The sequence below is a fragment of the Hesperophylax consimilis genome, chromosome 21, assembly GCF_061612785.1.
Source record: "Hesperophylax consimilis isolate HC1 chromosome 21, BYU_Hcon_1.0, whole genome shotgun sequence".
Taxonomy (NCBI): Eukaryota; Metazoa; Arthropoda; class Insecta; order Trichoptera; family Limnephilidae; genus Hesperophylax; species Hesperophylax consimilis.
Window position 1 is genome coordinate 32027131 of NC_142856.1, and position 20262 is coordinate 32047392.

Here is a 20262-nt window from a genome sequence, read left to right on the forward strand (position 1 = left end):
GTATCGCCCTGGTGTAAGACCACCATTCAGAATTGAAACGTTGCTCCAAATGGCTTTAGCCGTGTTTAGTGACTAGATCTGAATAGCCAGGTACTTCCCCACCTTCCTCTTTCCCTTCCCCACTTACCTTCAGCCTCACAACATCCCCCAATTGGGGATGCCATAGTCTCACTGGCTCCAGACGGGAGCAGTTGGGACTCTTGTGAGGTATTCACTATAAAAATAAAAAAAAATAAAAATAATTATCCAACAGCTAATATAATTTATGATTATTATGTAATGAGCAGGCAGAATTGTGCTGATGCGCTCATATCTGATTTCACAACAAGTTTGCCAGTAATTGAATTGTTTTAAGTTTGAACTAAGTCCTTTCTTCTCTCCAAATGTGAATCCAATAGAGCTTTGAATTGATTTATATTTGTTGCATCGATGACATGTTGTGGGAGTTTGTTCCAAGCATCCACTACTCTATTTGCAAGGAAGTGTTTTCTAGGATTAGATGCAAAAGGCGTTTTGGTAATTTTTTTTGAGTGTCCACGGACAATTTGACGGTTTTGTTATTCTAAATTTAATAATCCGCCGCTTGCCTAGACTCGAGTGCCAAGCTTTGTACACCGATAACTCGGGTTTTCTTACTCTTACACACTCAGTTGTTATACTGCCATCTAGCTTGCCTTGCTAGAGCTGACCATTTTAACAGTCACCAGGGTTCATTATTTGTTGTTTTAGGATATTTCCGTTAGTCAAAATTATTAGTATTCTAACAACTTTCGCGTGTGTTTCTTTTAATTTCGTTTTACCTCGTTTTTTGTTTGAAAAGGTTTACTAAATGTAGTCTTCTAGCATGCGCAAAAACAAAACACCTTAACGTTAAATCGAAAAATGGGAATTTTACAATAGCGGTGGTTGTTTATTTTTACGAAATACTTAATACAAGCCTATTTTGTACGTATGCACTATAATCCGCTACTTTCACTAATTGGACACTTTTACCCAGTCTTTGGGGTGGTGGATTAGTGAGAGAGTACTATTTAAAAATATATATATATCTATCTTTTTTTTTCAGTCTGATAGTTTACAGAATAATGTGCAGTATTAATAACAGAAAAATAATATCCGTGAATATTTCCATTTCCAGGCAAGCCGCACCAGCTCGTACGAGGCTGCCCACAGCGAGAGGAGCAGTCGGGCCTCGTCTCCCGACGAGTTAACCCCCTCCCTCCCCTCCAACCCATCCCCGGTGGGAAACTACTCCAAGTTCCCCCCGCAGAGCCAGAACCCCACCTCCCCCATCTCCTCCCCCTCCTACGACAAGAGGGAGCGCATCACCGCTGTGCACTCCACCCCCAGCTGCAGTCGGCAGGTGGTGGAAACCACCATCATCACGGAAAACCATAATCTAGATGCAGACAAGGATGATGTGTGATTATCGTTGATTGTGTGCGTTCACCGCGGTTAATCTTTCAGGCGTTGTGATGTTTCGCAATACCCGTATGCATTTATAGTGGAGTGTCACAACGGCGTTGTGTATTGTCATGTCATTGTAGTGCGTAGTAACTGCATTGATGCCTGCATGCATTTATATCGTTGTGATGTGTCAAAACTGCACTTGTTACATAAAACCACATTGTAAATTCACTGTGGTATGTGATGATCGTTGTGGTTTGTTATAATGATATTGTATGTGTCATGTATAACTAGAATTATGATTGAGTCTAAAGATGACAATGTGTCATGGCATATAGTACTGGAAGTGTTTCGCAATGTCAACTAGGTTGTCCACCACAATGCCGTTGTGACATGTTATAATGTCGCAGTATCGATGCGCCGTGGAGTGTTTTGGAACAAAGTGAATTGACAGTTTTTAATTTAACAGTCGACTGCCAAATGCATTTTTTAAGATAGCCATTCAAAATATATGAATTGATTTGTGATAGTGAGCATCTTGTAATCTGTGTAATTGTACCATCTTTTGGGTTTGTGCTAATCACAAATACTCAATAATTAATTTGCAGCAATTTGTTTGCCATTGATGTACTCAATGACATAAAACGCGTTACAAGAAAAACTGTGAAAAAAACGTCTTGTAATGACATTAGATGCGTAGTTTTAATTAAGTTTAGGTGACCTACCTTTATTTTACTATTATTATTATTATGTGTAACTCTGACAAAACCGATTTTTAGTTAAAAATCTTCTAAATTATGTGGTAGTACTTATTAGGTTTTTTTTTATAATATTATAATGTACCTACTTACGAAATACATTTACTGAGAAAAGCATTTCATCAATTTGACATTTATAAACATATCATAACTAAAATTCATTGAGAAACTTCATGTAAGTCATAATTTCACTTTTACTATCAAAAGGTACATTATTTGAAATTGAAGTTTTCTAATTTCTCCTAATACCCAATATTCATGAACACTGTAATGATACAACCATAGACAATAGAAACAGGGAAGATTGTCCACCATTGTTGCGATGCCCCACTTTTGTTTTTATTCATTTCCATGCAGTTTGGTTGTAGCTATCTCCCTTTGTTTCTATATTCTATGGATACAACTTTTCCCCTTTTCGCAATTGTCCACATATGCAATTCATCATTTATATAAAACTATCAAAGATAAATATGCTATATAAATGGTTATTAATTATACATATTACCTGTTAGCAGAGAACAGAGAACTTCACTTTTATACTGTTGTCATAAGCAAAAAGGCAGCTAGGAATTTTGCAAAAATAACATTCTGATATACGAGACAGCTACCTTTTTGCTGACGGCAGTGTAAAATTGCAGAATATTGTGCTACTTAATTTGTAAATATTTAAAAGATCCATAATTTAATGACTGATTAGTTACTGTAAATGTATTTAATAATGTTCTATAGGTAGTTGAGCATTATTATTGGAAAAACCTCTCATTATGTGCTTGAAACCTGTACTTAAAGTGGCTTGAGCTATGTTCAGTTACCAGCTCTCCCCTCCCCCATTACGACATTCCTCGATTGGTGGTGCCGTAGATCAGATCAGTCAAATGCAAATGGCGACGATTGTTGTTGATACTTGTTACTGCTGTTTGACCGCAAGCATATTAAATAAACTGAGTGATTATTAGACAATTTTAAACAGTGAATTTTACTTAGCGACAGCACTGAATTTGTAATTTGGCAGTCGCGCGCCATGGTCTGTACTTTAGTCGGCCTTGCAATACGTCCGCTTAGGGGATATTAGAAATCATTTACTATCTGAATTATTTATACTTGCTTGCTTTTGTGATTTGTTAAAGCTTATATTTACAACTGAATAATCAAGAATGTGTTCATTTAATATGTATTACTGATACACATTCAAATGGATGTTCTACTAAGCCAAACAAACAGAAAAATAGATTTTTAGGGGCATTTAATTATTGTAGGTGTTGCTAGTGCGAAAGTAAAAATTGCTCATTTAATAATCTATGGTTGTGTTGATTAAAATGATTATTAAATATAATTTTTCAATCCCCAGTTTCAAAGTAATACATATTAATTTTTCTATTTATTACTGTTACTTATTACCATCCATAATATACTTTACAATAACAAGCGCCTACCAAACCTTAAGTAAGTACTTAAAAATATAATATTAAATAAAGTAACTACCCATTTTTATCCTGGTGCTTAGAGATTGTGTAAAAAAATATTTTTATTCAACGATAAAAAAAAAATTGAAAACTATTTTCCAAAATGTAAATAGATATCATAATATAAAATAACTATTTTTCATATCATTGCTTTTAAAATTCATAACATTTTTTCATTGAGATATAGTACCCTAGAATGAACTTACCAAAAACGGTTCATATAACATAATATGTCTGGTAAGTATACAGCGTAGGTTAGTGGGCGTTTTACAAGATGCTTTTTTTCATACCAATTCCCGTTTGGAAATTATATTGGGACACATATGAAAAATGTTTGCTTTACACAATCATTATTTTCATACTTACGATTTCATACAGATAGTTACCATTATTATAGAAAAAATATATTGGTATATCAAAAAATGGAAACAACTTGAACATGACTGTCTGGTGCAATTTTATGGGAGCACTCTCCCCAATAAAGACTCCATTGAAATGCTTGGAGTTACTATATCAAACCAGCTCAAGTATCGGGGATCCATAGAAGCCCGAGTAAATCAGGCCTCCAAAAAGTTGGGCGTCTTGTACAGGGCTAGGAGATTCTTCAACAGTGACCAGCTGCTGACCCTGTACAAGTCTCAAGTCCGCCCAACTATTGAATTTGGGAGCCACCTTTGGGCTGGTGCCCCAAAATACTTGATAAACCTGCTTGAGTCTGTGCAAAGGAGAGCGATCCGTCTGATTGACAATCTGTTGTTAACAGACACAGTTCCCCTGTCTGTACACTGCACAGGCAGGGACACTCTTGTGAGGTGTCACATAAAAAAAAATTACCATAGATCACATGAAAGGTTCTGTAATTTACCATTGCTGTGAGAAAAATACACACGAAATTCACAATACCTAAAATAAAACAAAATAAAAAGCAACATTTCCAAATAAAACAGTTATGTAAAACAATGATAAAAGACAGATGTCAAATAATGTCTGCCATCTTAAACTGTACGAAAATAAATCGCATCCTGAATCTATGTGGAATCCGGATGAAAAAAAGCAATGTGTAAAGCGCTCGTATTACTAGCTAAGCTGTATCTGACGTAATAGGCAATCTGTTAATAATATCTATACAATGTCTATTGTGTTGATGACTGTTGTGCGTCGTGCATTGGATTAGTATTAGTGCAAAAACACTTTTTGAACATCAACATCAGTCAGTCGGGCCATGTTGATTCTTCATGAACTTGGCTCTTAAAATCTGGTGTATAAACAGTTAAAGTTATTTCTGACAAACCTTCACATTTGAAGGGTTGTCTTTCAGTAAAGTTAGCGAATTCCGCTGCATTTATTTAAGTAGGAGGAGATGTGAAGTATGCACAAAATACATTATTAGGTTTAACTTTGATTGAGATAAATGGAATTTTAATGCATCTTTTACCATCTCCCCCGACATAAATAATTGTTTCTTGTGGTAATTTCAATGTGGCAATCATGTATTCGGTACTCGGCTGTGGTATAATTTGCCATCCTCTGTTTCGTCCCTCCTACAAAATGGTTCTCTTCAGGGCACGGGTTCTTTTCCTTTAAAATATCCCCCACACAGCATCCCCAAAGATTACATAGGCCCTGAGGAAAATTACTTCATCTCAAAGTTACTACTCCTGCCATTGAATTGCTTGATTGTATTCAATATTATTTTATTTTTCTCTGTACAAATAATACCTATGTGTTAAAGGCCTCATTAGAAAATGTCAATTCTGAGACGAATTCCTTAAGTTAACTTGCTGACACCGTTTTTACTGCTAATATTATCCTGTTCATGCACAGTCAACCAAAACACCTTTACGATGCATCTATCTCAAGATTCTCTTTAATATTGAAATGAATAGTAGCGTAAAATAAAGATGTATTTTAGAAAAGCTCGTTGCTAAACTTAACGATCTTGTAGCCTGAATGTTTTTATTGTGAACTGTAGCGATGAAGCTATCAAGACATTAAAAAATAAGTGATATTTAGTTTTATAATGTATGTCTAAATTTTATATGTAATCTTGGATAAGCTCTTCAATAAAGAAAACCATTCTTATCAAAAATATTGTATAATTTTTCCCCCCAAATGTTTTCACACACTTTCAGAACAAATTTCCTCAATAACCTCTATATTCTGCTTTTTTGTTTTTCCTACTACAATTCCTATGGCTGCTAAGAGTTACGAATCAATTTATCTTTTCCGTACATAAATTTATACGTCCCTGCTATTTGTTATGGAAGCTATTTCACCTATTTATTATATTGCGGGCAAATGAAAAATTCAGTTTGTCAGGAATTCTTAGATTGTCATAAGAGCAGTTAATAAAATCAAAAGGAATGAACGCCTTTTGATAGATTATTTGCCCAACTTTGATTGGAAAGGTTATAATCGTTGTCTACTTCACGGAATTTCTGGATCAGTTTTATGCACCCTTTGACTCAGTATTGGAATTCCTGGAAAACAGACAAATATTTGTGGCTCAATTTAATTCATTTTAAAAAATGGCTTAGCTTATTTGACTTGTCCAAAACGGGGAAAACTAAAATATAATAATAATGATTGAATCATTTCTATAGCGCCGTTTTCGTGAGAAAATCGCCTCAAGGGCGCTTAACGACTTTTACATTTAATCTCTTCCCCATCACTTAGATTTATAATTTTGATTTATTACTAGTGACTTATAAGTAAAATTAATAACTAGTGACTTAAAACTATGCATGTTTTTATGACCGAGTGGGAAATTACCCTCTACGCAGCATCCCTAAAGATGACAAAGGCCCTGAGGGAAATTATTTTCCTTAGGGCCTACTGTATGGACTACAGACGGAGCAGCCTTCAAAATGAAATGTGTGTATTATCAAATGAACGCTAGCAAATTCAGAAATTGAAGGTTGGAAAGTGCCTTTCTATTAAGGTATTGATAATGGCCAAATCCAAATGAGACAACGTGAGAACCAATAGAGGAATCTGATAAAATCTAAAACGGTTTGGAAAGTGGTGGGTGACCTCTACTGAGACCAGCCCGAGACATTGAAAGAAGGAATGTACGTCTTGCATTTTTAGCAGAGAGGAAGTCTATACTATTAATGAATTAACTAGCATTGAGTGCAGTTGTAAACTCTATATAAATCTTCCCGCAGATCTGATACCACCTGGGATTTGCCAAAGTCAAGAGGCGGGGGTGAGAGCCCTGGAGCAGCGATTCGAGAACAATTTGAAACTGCGGGGTGAGGGGAAAGATGTATGAAAAATTTCAAAACCTACTTAAATTTTTTAATGACTCCATTCCTTGTCTCATCAAATATCCCAAAAAACCATAAGTCGTTGTAAATAAAATGCATGGACTTCCGCCTATGCCTGAGAGGCCCCGGCCGGGGGTTCCAACCTTGGGTTGGGGGGCCCGGCCAGGGTCCAATTTTTATTTTATTTTTTAGCAATTTCTCCACACGGGAGGCCTCGATAAGAAATAAGTTCCTTTTAATTTCATCTTTGGCGATGCTACGAAAATGGTACACATTGAAAACATCTAATTTTCCAAAGAAGCCCAATGTTGGAGGGAGCCCAGCTAGTAAATGCTAGCCAATGACATTGAAGACACATAACTTGGAAAAAAAAATTTCACATTTAATGTAATTGGATGATGTGTGCGAAGGTGGAGGACTTAGTTAGCTGTGGTTTGAAACTGCAGCGCCTTTTCCGTGTATTGGTGAATGTAGTCATTCATGTTCCACTCCCTTATTCATACCACATAACTACCCCAATGTTTTATTATTATGTGAAACTGCACAAGAGTTCTAACTGCTCCCAACCATCCTGAGACAGTGAGACTATGGCATTCCCAATTGGAGTATGTTGTGAGGCTGAAGGTAGTGAGGAGAAGGAGACTGGGAAGAGGAAGGTGGGGTAGTACCTGGCTATTCAGATCTGGTCACCAAACACGGCTAAAACCATTTCAAGCAACGTTTCATTTCGAATGGTGGTCTTAAACCAGGGCGATTCTGAAAGTATCTTCCACTCTGGAACGTGCCGCAAATATACTAATTTTATAAAATACCTAAGTAAATTGTGAAAAAACACAAATTAATCAAATAAGTTTTAATTCGCCCTCAGGCTTGCGCGTCGAGAGCCTTACCCCTCGACCACGGAGGCAATCAATTGGGGATAGCATGGAAAAAATTTCGCCTGTGGCGCTTTTTCATATCTTTGAAAGTGTTGAAACTAATTTTTCTCTCTATGTAGATAATATACACATCTAAAAAAATAATTATGTATTACATTTGTATTTGACATTTCCAAATGCAAAAGAATATCCCCCCCCCCCCAAACTTAGTATGCCCATGAATCCTTTTGAATAAACCCGTCACCATAAATGAACCACTCACTAGATCAATATCTTCGGGTTTTTAGTACTGAGCCCATAAATAAACCACTCTCACTGAGCCCATGGGTCATAAATATACCACTCTCTAGATCGATATCTTCCGGCTTTTTGTATCCAACAGAATTATACAGTACTTAACCACAGATATACAAGCAGTACCTACCGTGCGGAGCAGAGCAGTAGACAAGGTAGAGGAAACTCAAGGCCATTTAAAAAAAGATGCGACCATAGACAACATAATTGCTCTCAGCCTACTCTAATCACTCACTAGCCCAAAAAAACTATTATAAAAATAAAAATGTCCTTGAAGCAGAAAAATGTCGAAATGTTTTCCAAGGGCAAGGTTCATCTGACTAAGAAAATAAACTTTTACAGTGCATTTCCTTAAGATGAAACTTGTTAATCTGAGAAGAAGACACCCAAAATGACAAGAAATTTGCAAAAACACTGAAGAAAATTTCCAAAACATGATTGTCCGACAGTACGACGAAAAATTCCGACATTTTTCAGCCTAATGAACTCATGGTTACATATGTTTAAAAATCTTTAATTTCACCAAAACAATAAGATAATACAGGATAACACTAATCAATAACATGAATAAGTTTATCGATATAATAAATAACATTTATACGTTGTGGAGGAAGACATATGTCAAGTATCAAGCATTGTTCAAAAAACCGAACGAATAACCTAAAACTGTTAATTCACTTTAAACTTGAACTTACGTAGGTAGGTTGAATATAATATGTTTATAACTCGCTAACGCTATACTGGCTTATATTGTATTTTTATCACGAACAACTTTAACACGCAATATTTTCGACGGAAATGATAGTATTTCGGCAGCAAATGACAACCCGCGTGTATAAATAAACCACTGTCATTTTGTTTGAATGATTTGAAAACTGTCAAACGGCATAATTCCGTCATCTCTTTCTGTTACACGAGTCATTATGGTAGAGAGCGAGAGATCAAACCAATCCTTCTGTTCTCACCAATGAGATCTGAGCTTTTAGCCATATTATTCGTTTTCTATAAGAATTTTGAGGTGGGCGTGGCGGTTTCAAATGAGTTTCATGGCCAAAGCTTAGTTAAATGCCCCTGCCATGGGTCCTAATGTTTGCCATAGATAAAAGTCTGTAACTGAAAAATATACGTCACTACTACACAAACTCACCATCGACTAGGATAGAAACTATAAAAAAAGGCGTAACCATAGACAATATAATTCTCATTCGGAGCCAACCCATTGGCTAGCCTAAAATCGGCCAATGACAGCGGCCTATAAACATGCATGAAGTTCTTGACAGCGGCCTATAAACATGCATGAAGTTCGTATTGGTTTGTGGAAAATATACGTCACAAGTCACCCATAGAGATTACCGTGTCTTTTTTTCTGACCCACTTTTTTCTCGGAGTTATACCCCCCTGCCCGTCACGGTTTATGACTGGCTAGAACATTCCTTATTATGCGAGCCATTAAAAAAGAAGAAGAAGATCAATAATTCCTCGTGATAATTCCATAGATATTGCATTGTCTGCTGTCATTTTGACATAAGAATTATTCTGAACAATAAGCAGAAATTGCTATTATCGCGTTTTATGTCCTACGTGGACTGTATAAAACACACGTATTACATTATATTTACCACGATGTGGGACAACGTTTTGCAATATTCAAAGTAAGAAAATTTGTTTAAGTCATCCTGAAAATAAAATGTACTCTTTTTAATTTATAAATCGCAAGTCAACAGGGTACCGGGGATTTTTTTTGATAAACCTCTTTGTTATTCCTTGTTGTAATTATTAAATATGGTTCCACTATCAATGGTTAGCTGTAAAATGCCGGTTATTTAGGATAATATAGTTAATTCACAAACACATACATATTAATAGCAGTCAATTTAACCAAAACCATGAGAACCTTTAATTTAAATAGAATGTGTTTGGTGAGTATTTTATATATACTCCCCCGTTTATTTGTAAAATGAATTAAACATACTTTTGTAGAGTTCATTTTCATAGCATTACCACCTGACATCCATGTTCTAAAGATAGGAAACACACTGAGAAAAGGGAATCTATCAACTGGATTCCTTGTTTTTGTTCACATAACACTGTGAGCTTTAGACCAGAGGTAGGACCAGATCAACAGTAGGATGCGTATGCATTTTATAAAGGGTCAGCAATTGTTAATTGTTTACACAGGCTTCACACAGGAGGCCCTGAGAAAAATAATTTCCCTCGGGGCCTACGCCATCTTTGGGGATGCTGTGTGGAGGGTATTTTTAAGGAAAGGAAGTTCTGGAGGGGAAAAAGGTAGGAGGGGTTGGTAGGAATCATGTGTTTAGGTGTGACGGGCGTATGAATCAACGCCATCTACAGCTTCTGGCGCACCACAGGCAGTCCTGAGGAGGGACAGCAACCAGTGGGACGGGAGGGTAATCTTTCAAACCCTTTACACCATCCCCGACTTACACACTTACAGCCGTTCTTCCCAATCCTACTGATCAACTGCTGAGCCGAAATTTTTGCTCAACACTGCTCAAACGCACAACTATGCTCTTTCCAACGAAAAAGTGACAACTGAGTGATCAACCAATTTAAGGAAGCCAAACTACTGGATTAAGTTTGCCTCAGTAAATGACTACTTATAAAAAGTGTCAACAGAGTGAAACATATTTGCGAGGCCAAGTCACGGTGGCATTAAAGTCAAGCTAATACTTTATTTTTAACATATTTCACATGCTTAAATTTTAAATATCGGTTTACGTATTACAGTGCTTAAAAAATATATGCATTAATAATAAACACAATAATTAATTCGTCAATGTTAATTTAGCGTTGAAAGTTTTAACTTTGATGTCATTTTATTGTCTATGATAGTAGGCATGGCCACTTAAGGTAATTAACAGTAAAGATGTTTGGAAACAGGCGAATCGAATGTTACTGAATAAATCACTTGGCTGATTGGACCCTGAGATTGATCATTCGAAATGTTGGGAACAACGGCCGTTAGAGTTGTTGAATTTAATACTAAAGTCACAAACTACTAAGTCACCGGGACCCCATCAATGTTGGCCGGACTGGCGTCACCGATGCCCTCCGCACCTAAACATAAACGAACGTATCGTTTTGGCCCGATGTTGGCTGAAATCAAAAATAGCATATTTTAAATCTCGTACAATCAAATACAATCATACATTATCCACAGTTAACGCTAGAACGACCGGGTACTGCTCCATACCTATAAAGACCTTTCACTTGTTGTGAGTGTAATTTTTGGTATAATATAAAATAAATAAAACAATAATTGATAAAATTGCTTACTTTATTTAAATAGGTACACATTTGGTAAACATTTGGTAGAATATAATCTTCAAAAACACAAACGAAACGAATATTCGGCCACTTGAAATATGTTTGCAGACATCAACATGAAATAGAATACTAACAACTGACTCCAAAAGAGAGTGACCAATCAACGTACAGATCGAGTTTGAATTATATGCGATTCTGAAAGAAAGAGACAGACAGATTACTACTACTGTCATATTGACGGCGACGGTCTTTGATAAGATACACATGTACCTGTTTTTTTCACCTTAGTAGTTAAATCAAGAATCGTCACTTCATATCGGGCAGCTGTCAAAATGATGGCTACGATCTTTCTGGCGTTAAATAATAATACGATTTTCAAAATGTTGAACTTTTAACTGAAAATTTCTTTATCAGGGGACAAGTTATTTAATAGAAGAATCATTTTTCCAAGCAGCTTTACCAATCGAAGGTTAGTTCTGCATCTCGGAACAACAAAAGTCCTGTATCTGCGCGCTAACGTGAAATTATTATTAGCGTAGAACTCAATTTTTCAAACTCATATCAGGAATACAGAGGAATACCCATTCACAAGATTATAGGCTGTTATCAGCAAAACAGTTTTCTTTTTACCGGTGAGGCCGTTAATACCCAGCGTACCAGACAGAAAGGCTGATGGATATAACCAGGGATAATACCCGTAGATATCATAAATATTTCAGAAATTTCTTTTGTACTTTCCTTACCATTAGTGGAGTAAGTAAAATGCCCTGGTCCCCGTGCTATTGAGCCACTTTCCAGGATGCTAGAAAGCTCTTACCAAGTTAATATAGTCCACACATTGCGGCCGAGCTGCAAAGATAGATTTGACCTCTAAAGTTTGTGTCTTCCAGGTTCCTTGTGATCCTATCATGCTCGCTGATGTTTGTGTCTTCCAGGTTCCTTGTGATCCTATCATGCTCGCTGATGTTTGTGGCCATGATAACAGTGGTGATGGTGCCCTTGGCGCTGATGTTTGCCACTTGGTTCATGCGAATCGACGCGCGCAAGAAGCAGCGCCGCCTCAAGGAAGGCACCATCGTGGCCTTCTTCCATCCGTATTGCAACGCCGGGGGGGGCGGAGAGAGGGTGCTGTGGGTAGCCGTCAATGCCGTGCTTACCAGGTGGGTGGAATTATAAAATTATTTTACACTAATATTAATGACTTTATTTATTATACTGTTATACTTGGTGGAATTATATATTATTAAAATAGAAAATAAAACATTTTTTAACTTATTTCCACTTTTTTATTAATAAGGACAGAATGAATTAATTGAATGTTATCAAAGCTATTGCGGTGAATAATGGTTACGATAGCGGAATAATAGATAATTTAATAAAAAAGAAAAACAAAAAACTGACTATAACTTCAATTACATATGGCCTTACACCAGAAAATGAAATTGAAACAAAACAATGGTGTAAAATACCATACCTTGGGAAAGTATCAAATAAAGTTTCGAAATTGATAGACAGTGACAAGAAGTGTAAGACAGCTTTTTGTAGCGTGAATTCTTTGGGTAAGATATTAATAAACAATAAGGATAAGAGAGATAAATTGGAGAACTCTGGAATTTACCAAGTGAATTGCTCGAATTGCCCTGCATGTTACGTGGGACAGACAGGAAGAGCAGTATCGACCCGTATAAAGGAGCATTTCCCATGTTGGGTAAATCGAAAGGGAGATTTATCGAACGTAGCCTTGCATTTGCTAGAGAACCAACATACTTTTGACAAGGATAGAGATGTCAAGGTTCTTCACGTTTGTGAAAAGGGACAGAAATTAGACAAATTAGAATTACTAGAAATTAATCGCCTAACGAAGAAAATTGATCGTAAATATGTCATGAATAAACAGTTGGAACATGGTGCTCAGTCACCATTAATATATCCATTGTAATTAATTTTAATAATGTTACCTTAGACTCTGAGGTAAAATTTTATTCTAAGTAATTTGCGATGTATGTATTGATGATTATTGAACATCTTGTTATTCATGACTTATTTACCTTAAATAACAGTTATGTAATTTAATTATGTAATCTTCTGATCCTTTGTTACAAACGTTAAGAGTTTTGACATCTCTATCTTGATAGAAATAATTTTCGTTTTCTGGTAGATGCAAAATTATGTTCAATAGATCATAATCCCCCCCCAACTTTATGATTTGCTAAACTAAGGAGGTGTTCTTTTGTACGGTTTGATTCTTCTCTTCCGGATTGTCCTGCGTGGTATGCAGGAAAATTCATTATTTTATTTACTAAATTATCGATTATTCTGCTATAGTGACCATTGTTATATTATTATTTCTTATTTATGACATATTAACCTTAAAGAACCATTGTAATTTAATAACCCAATAATATGTACCTACCTTGACATTGTGTACCTAATTTTGTATAAATTCTGTAACAAAAGAATTTCAATTGCCAGCCTGAAGATGTCCATAATAGGATGAAACCGGTAGTGGTAAAATAAAAAAGTGGAAATAAGTTAAAAAATGTTTTATTTTCTATTTTACTAATATTAATGGTCTGGGGCCCCAAAAACCCTTGAATGCGCAGAAATGGGCGGTCCGTTAGATAGATTTCTCTATCTTAACAAACGGATTGCAATCTTTAGAGCACAGGTGTCAGCTGGGAATGCTGTCCTTATTCTACCGCTATTTCAATGGATGGTGCTCCCAGAAAAATAGCATCATCCCTTCGGCATCGGTGCACAGTCGGGAAACACACCAAACGCGCGCCCAACATTTGTACACTGTTGACATGCGAACTCGTTCTTCAGTTCAACAGCTCGGCTGTGAAGTGATTTGCCGGCCTCTTTGTTTCCTCCCTACTAAAACATGGGTCTCTTCAAGAACCAAGTTCACTCTTTCCTCTCCTCAAAAATACCCTCCAAACAGCGTACCCCAAGATGACAAGCCCGCTGTGTGGAGTTAATGTAAATTTTCTTTTTTTGATTGTGGTTCTTTCAAAGTAACAGTTTTTTATTGTTTTGAATAACGCTCCGCCATAAATTATGACAAATGAGCAGCAAAATTTGTGATTATTCCAGGTATCCTACAACCAAAATCTATATCTACACTGGCGACACAGACGCAACTCCAGAAGAAATTATCAAGAAAGCCAAAAGCACGTTCAATGTCAGTGTTGACATTGACCGAGTCAACTTTGTCTACTTGAACTTCCGAGGGCTGGTGGAGGGAAGCAAGTATCCCTACTTCACACTCATCCTGCAGAGCCTCGGTTCCATGGTGCTGGGATTTGAAGCCATACTCAAATTGAACCCCGGTTAGTTCACTTTCATTATTATTACAGTTAACTATAAGTTCTGTGAAGGTTCTACTCATATTCTGTTATTATGTTGTCACGTCTGATGAGCGTCTGATGAGCATGGACCCTTGTCAATCACCAGGGCTATTATGGGGCTAAGGCAAGAAGACATAATGTGTAAAAGCATTGAAGAACCTTGATCATGTTGTCACGTCTGAAGGTGTTTTGAGAGTCCGCCAGCGGTGAGCAGGTTGCGCCGGGTAGAGATTCGTCTGATGGAGTGCGCGAGGCCATCCTCAATTAAACAGCATCCATTGAACGTTTAACGGAACAATGATGATTCATCTTTGTGTCACCTCGACAGCATGCTTGGTAATCCAGTGTAGTCTCCAAGGAATTACGCTTCACAAATAAAACCATTTTTTAATCCAAATAACCGATTGTATATTTTCATCTCTTCAAGCCACAACACTTGAACAAGCACAGGCCGATCTCACACAGGAGTCGAAACGTTGGTTATGTGTTTTGTAAATTTAAACGGAAAGTCTCCAAAGGATAAGTTCAAGGTATCCGCGCGATCTTTTTCTCAAAATTTGAATCTCCATTTTTTCTCGCCTAACGCCACGCGCACCGCGGAATCGTCCTCCCGCGTATTGTTCCCAATCTACCTACCCGCGTAATTTTTGTTCGCCCGTCAAACCGATCGCAGGGCAGCCACCCGAAAAACTCTCAACAAAACAATAATCAGGCACTACCGTGGCAATCCAAACTTGCACAATTCTTTGACGTTACAATTCCCCGCAACCCCCGGAAATTTTACGCCGCGAAGTGAAGTAAAATTACCTTAAAACAAAAAAAAAAACCCACGCGAATACCTTTCTATCCCGCACATGTACGAAAAAGACAAAGCTAGTAGAAATAAATAAGTTTTTACAGAAAACCATAAAACTAAACAAGTTATAAACCAAGAAAACGAAAAGAGAAAACCAATTCGCAGATTGGTTTTGCACAACCGTTATTATTATCAATATTTACATGGGGATTGTACCTTCACTTTTATATCTCTAATATGAGATTCGCAAACACTTACTCACTTATCGAGAGACAATCTCTCTGAGACACCAGTGAGTATGGAGAACTCAAGCTCCCACTTTATTCTTTGAAGAAGAAAACAAAAACACATATATATTTTTAACAGAAAATAAATAAAGTAACTACATAAACTCTCTTTCTCTCCCTATGTTTATATAAAACAAATTTACCATTCTAAGATAAAAACTTGAAACAATAGAACTTAACAAAATAAAAATCCACTAAATCTCTAAGGGATCTTCACAAAATCAATTACAACATTGATTTAAAAATGTTCAGTGCAGGATTTACATAACTTAATGCCAAGAATTTTAGATGAGGTTTTACAATCAGAAGATAAACCTGTCTATCGTGGTTGAATCAGGGTTTACATATAAAAAATACCTAGCATATTCTCTTCGAATGAACATTGCTTGCTCAAGAAATATGACTAAGGAAGTAGCCTAGATGGCATTCTAACAAAAATTTCACTTACCACATAAGCAAAGAGTCGAAATTTCTTGGACAAACAAAATATAATTGGTGTTCAACTATGTGCTTTAGATAATTGACACAGGTTACGAGGTGTACGAGCACAATTCAAGAGATCGACACTTGTACTACAAAATTTACAGCATAACACTGGTACTAGCAATGAGATACTTATGCATATATTACTTATAACTAACCAAATTGTACTTATAACTAACAAAACTGTACAAAGACACACTCTTACGTAGCAGAGGTAAAGTGATAATATCCAGACGGAATTATTTAATAGGTAAGCACGCCAAAACAGTATGTACTTCCCTTTGTTTGAAACAACACAATTTGAGAATTTCCTTAAGAAACTTAGTCTTAAAAATATATATATTAAACTAAATATATTTAATCATAAAACTAGTACATTGAACAACTAAAATAGAAATTACATAATCTTGTGTATGAAAAATTGCTCAATTCTTTCACACACAAAAAAATAAGAATCCTTCTTTCCAAGTCCCCTGAAGACTCTTTGGATACTAATAAAACTTCGATACTTGACAAAAGTATAAGAAAACTCCAATGAACTTGTGAAAGAAGGGTTCAGACCAAAGGATAATGACAACCAAAACTTATGTCCATTATGCTGACGGAACGTACCAATGTGTGTGTGTGCGCGTGTGCGTCGCACTACTAAGCTCACAACAGTAAGAAGACGAATCGTGTCATTTAAAATGAAAATTACTCAAAACGTAAATAAGAATAAATCTCAGTAAAGTTTAAGTGATAATAAAGAATTAAGACCTAAACTAAATTAATGGGCGCCACTGATCACTAGGATCAGAGAAACATCTTTTGTGAAGATGTTCCTATTCTAGTCCAACGAGGATAAAAAAATGAAATCTATCATCAGTACACTAGAATGTTGCGTTTATTCCAAGCACAAGTCCTGAAGGTACCAAACTCCAGAACACGTGACCGGAACAAACACATAAAGAAGGGAATGAAGCAGCATGAAGGGTTGGTAGTCCTTTACACTATTTCATTGGCTTCCTATGATATACTAAACTAAACTTAATCTAAACGAACTATGTCCTTAACATTAATATGTGGTCTTATGTCATCTTTGGCATGTTCCAGAGGCGTGAATGCCTGCATTGCACGTGTCTTAGAACACTCCAAAGATGAAAACAAAGTACGGTTCCCCTCATCCTCGTACGTAAGATGGTGAAAACCGCCCTTTAGTTTTTGGTTGCTTCCGGAACAATTTTTCTATCTTCTAAAAGTACCATCAACTCCTCCCTCGTACAACCATTGATGTTAGGAATCGCCATTTTGATTGAAAGGAAAAAAAAACTTTTGAGAAGTTTTTCAAAAATTATTTAAAAACCTTAACTCTTAAATTTAAAAAAAAAACAGTCTGGTACACTAACACGTTACCGCAAGTCGTAACAAATGTGTTCAAATTCTTTATAAGTGTATAGCTCGCATTTACAAATGTAATGACATATCAAATGATCGACAATAATAAACATTATCGCTGTCACTATGTTCAAAACAATATCAACTGACAGGTCCGTGTTACCAGTGGATTAAAACAACAGCACCCGAATATCATTCAGTAGTTAATTTAAAAAAATATATTTTGAGCAAATGAGCGAACGAAGCTAGTTCACGTCAAAATTGTACACCGTCTACCGAACAAAACATCAATGTAAAGCGAACGAAGCCACAACGTAACCACGCAATGCACACATATAAGTACTTCGTAATGCACATTATATATAAACATTAAGCATATTATTAGAGAATTTATACATTAAAAAATTATTAAATTACAATTTTTAATCTTAAATTTGATACGATAGAGAGTATCCCCTTGCCATAGGCTGAAATACGAGCACCTAAAGTTGTTTTAAAACTTTATTTATGTTGGAGCGCCAATGTCACGTCTGACGTCACGTCTGATGAGCGTCGGATGAGCGTCTGATGAGCATGGACCCTTGTCAATCACCAGGGCTATTATGGGGCTAAGGCAAGAAGACATAATGTGTAAAAGCATTGAAGAACCTTGATCATGTTGTCACGTCTGAAGGTGTTTTGAGATTCCGCCAGCGGTGAGCAGGTTGCGCCGGGTAGAGATTCGTCGGATGGAGTGCGCGAGGCCATCCTCAATTAAACAGCATCCATTGAACGTTTAACGGAACAATGATGATTCATCTTTGTGTCACCTCGACAGCATGCTTGGTAATCCAGTGTAGTCTCCAAGGAATTACGCTTCACAAATAAAACCATTTTTTAATCCCAATAACCGATTGTATATTTTCATCTCTTCAAGCCACAACACTTGAACAAGCACAGGCCGATCTCACACAGGAGTCGAAACGTTGGTTATGTGTTTTGTAAATTTAAACGGAAAGTCTCCAAAGGATAAGTTCAAGGTATCCGCGCGATCTTTTTCTCAAAATTTGAATCTCCATTTTTTCTCGCCTAACGCCACGCGCACCGCGGAATCGTCCTCCCGCGTATTGTTCCCAATCTACCTACCCGCGTAATTTTTGTTCGCCCGTCAAACCGATCGCAGGGCAGCCACCCGAAAAACTCTCAACAAAACAATAATCAGGCACTACCGTGGCAATCCAAACTTGCACAATTCTTTGACGTTACAATGTCTTTATTGGCCAGTTGTTTTACCAAACTGAAAGAATTGCTTGCATTGTTAAGCTTTCGGATTCCACTATAATAATACTAGAATTTATTTCAGTGCAGAAAATGCGACGAATTGGAAGATGAAAACATGTGTTAGAGGGAACATTGATGAACACCATTGTAGAGTCATTCTTATTTATTTTATTTTTTACACATGAGTTATATACACAATTTCTGAATAAAAAATTACATACGTATTAATGTTTAAAAAGAGTCAGTTATGGGAATCCACAAAGGTACCGTCTGTGCGTGGGTAATATAAAAAAAAATAAACTCCCAAATATAACGGTCTGATTAATTTTCACTGAAATAAGTACATATTAAATATGGTTTTTTCCAGATATTTTCATTGACACAATGGGCTACGCCTTCACAATGCCCATCTTCAGATACCTGGGCCCCTGCCAGACGGCCACCTACACGCATTACCCCACCATCACCGACGACATGATGAAGAGGGTCAAGATGCGCTCCCGCTCTCACAACAACTCCAGTCTCATCGCCAGGAATCCTCTCTTCACTTGGATCAAGATGGTCTACTATCAGATGTTTGGATGGGTTCGTTAGTTGATTTAATAAATTCACGGACACAACGGGCTATAACTTTACGTTGCCTATACCGTCAGATACCAATTTACTTATTTAATGTAAGACAGATTCATGATTCAAGTACAACATTTCTTATTTTTACATTTTTTACATTTGGGATGATACAAGAGGGCTTAATGTCAAAAATGTTATCTACAAAAAACATACAAACAATTCTAGGGCTTTAAATCAAACAATGTAACCCACAACAAAACAATCTACATAGTAATAATAATTATTTTTAATGATAAAGTAATGTTTATAAGACAAAGTTTTTGTATGCATAGCACAAAGGATAACAAATTGTTACAAGCAGAGATGTGCTTTATTTCAAATAAATCCATTTCAAATGGAAATGCAAAATGCAAAATGGGCATTTTCCATTTGAAATGCTTTTCTAAAACCCATTTAGCATTTTGCATTTTCAAATGGAAAAGTTTTGACCCATTTCCATTTTGCATTTCAAATGGTTTTGGGTACCCATTTTGCACATCTCTGGTTATAAGCAACTAGCTGGTACCCGGCGCGTTGCTGCCGCAGAAGAAAGAATTCTAGAAATATCGTTTGAAATTTGAAACAGTTATCTTGTTTATGTAATGAATACATTTATTGAAATTGGATGATATTTTCCGTTTTTAGCAAACACAAATAAATTTCTTGGCTGTACAACTCGTGAGCATGCAACGTACAACTGGCCATGTGAAAAACATTCAATCCACACACTTGATGTGATTGAC

The 20262-nt window shown here is 36.4% G+C and overlaps 2 protein-coding genes across 6 annotated transcripts in view; both read left to right on the top strand.

The window, feature by feature from the left end:
• The window catches only part of gol (ring finger protein goliath), a 210336-nt gene extending 204619 nt beyond the window's left edge, over nucleotides 1–5717 (top strand). For all 5 annotated transcript variants that reach the window (XM_089644477.1, XM_089644479.1, XM_089644478.1 and 2 more), the window contains one exon: nucleotides 1139–5717. In XM_089644477.1, the coding sequence (XP_089500603.1) occupies nucleotides 1139–1426 (288 nt within the window). In that variant the 3' untranslated portion in view covers nucleotides 1427–5717. The remainder of the gene's footprint in view (nucleotides 1–1138) is intronic.
• Nucleotides 5718–9616: 3899 nt separating this feature from the next.
• Nucleotides 9617–20262, top strand: part of Alg11 (ALG11 alpha-1,2-mannosyltransferase) — a 44662-nt gene continuing 34016 nt past the window's right edge. The window contains exons 1-4 of the mRNA XM_089644774.1: nucleotides 9617–9721; nucleotides 12296–12520; nucleotides 14457–14692; nucleotides 19278–19495. Coding sequence (XP_089500900.1) covers nucleotides 9642–9721; nucleotides 12296–12520; nucleotides 14457–14692; nucleotides 19278–19495 — 759 coding nt within the window. The 5' untranslated portion in view covers nucleotides 9617–9641. The remainder of the gene's footprint in view (nucleotides 9722–12295; nucleotides 12521–14456; nucleotides 14693–19277; nucleotides 19496–20262) is intronic.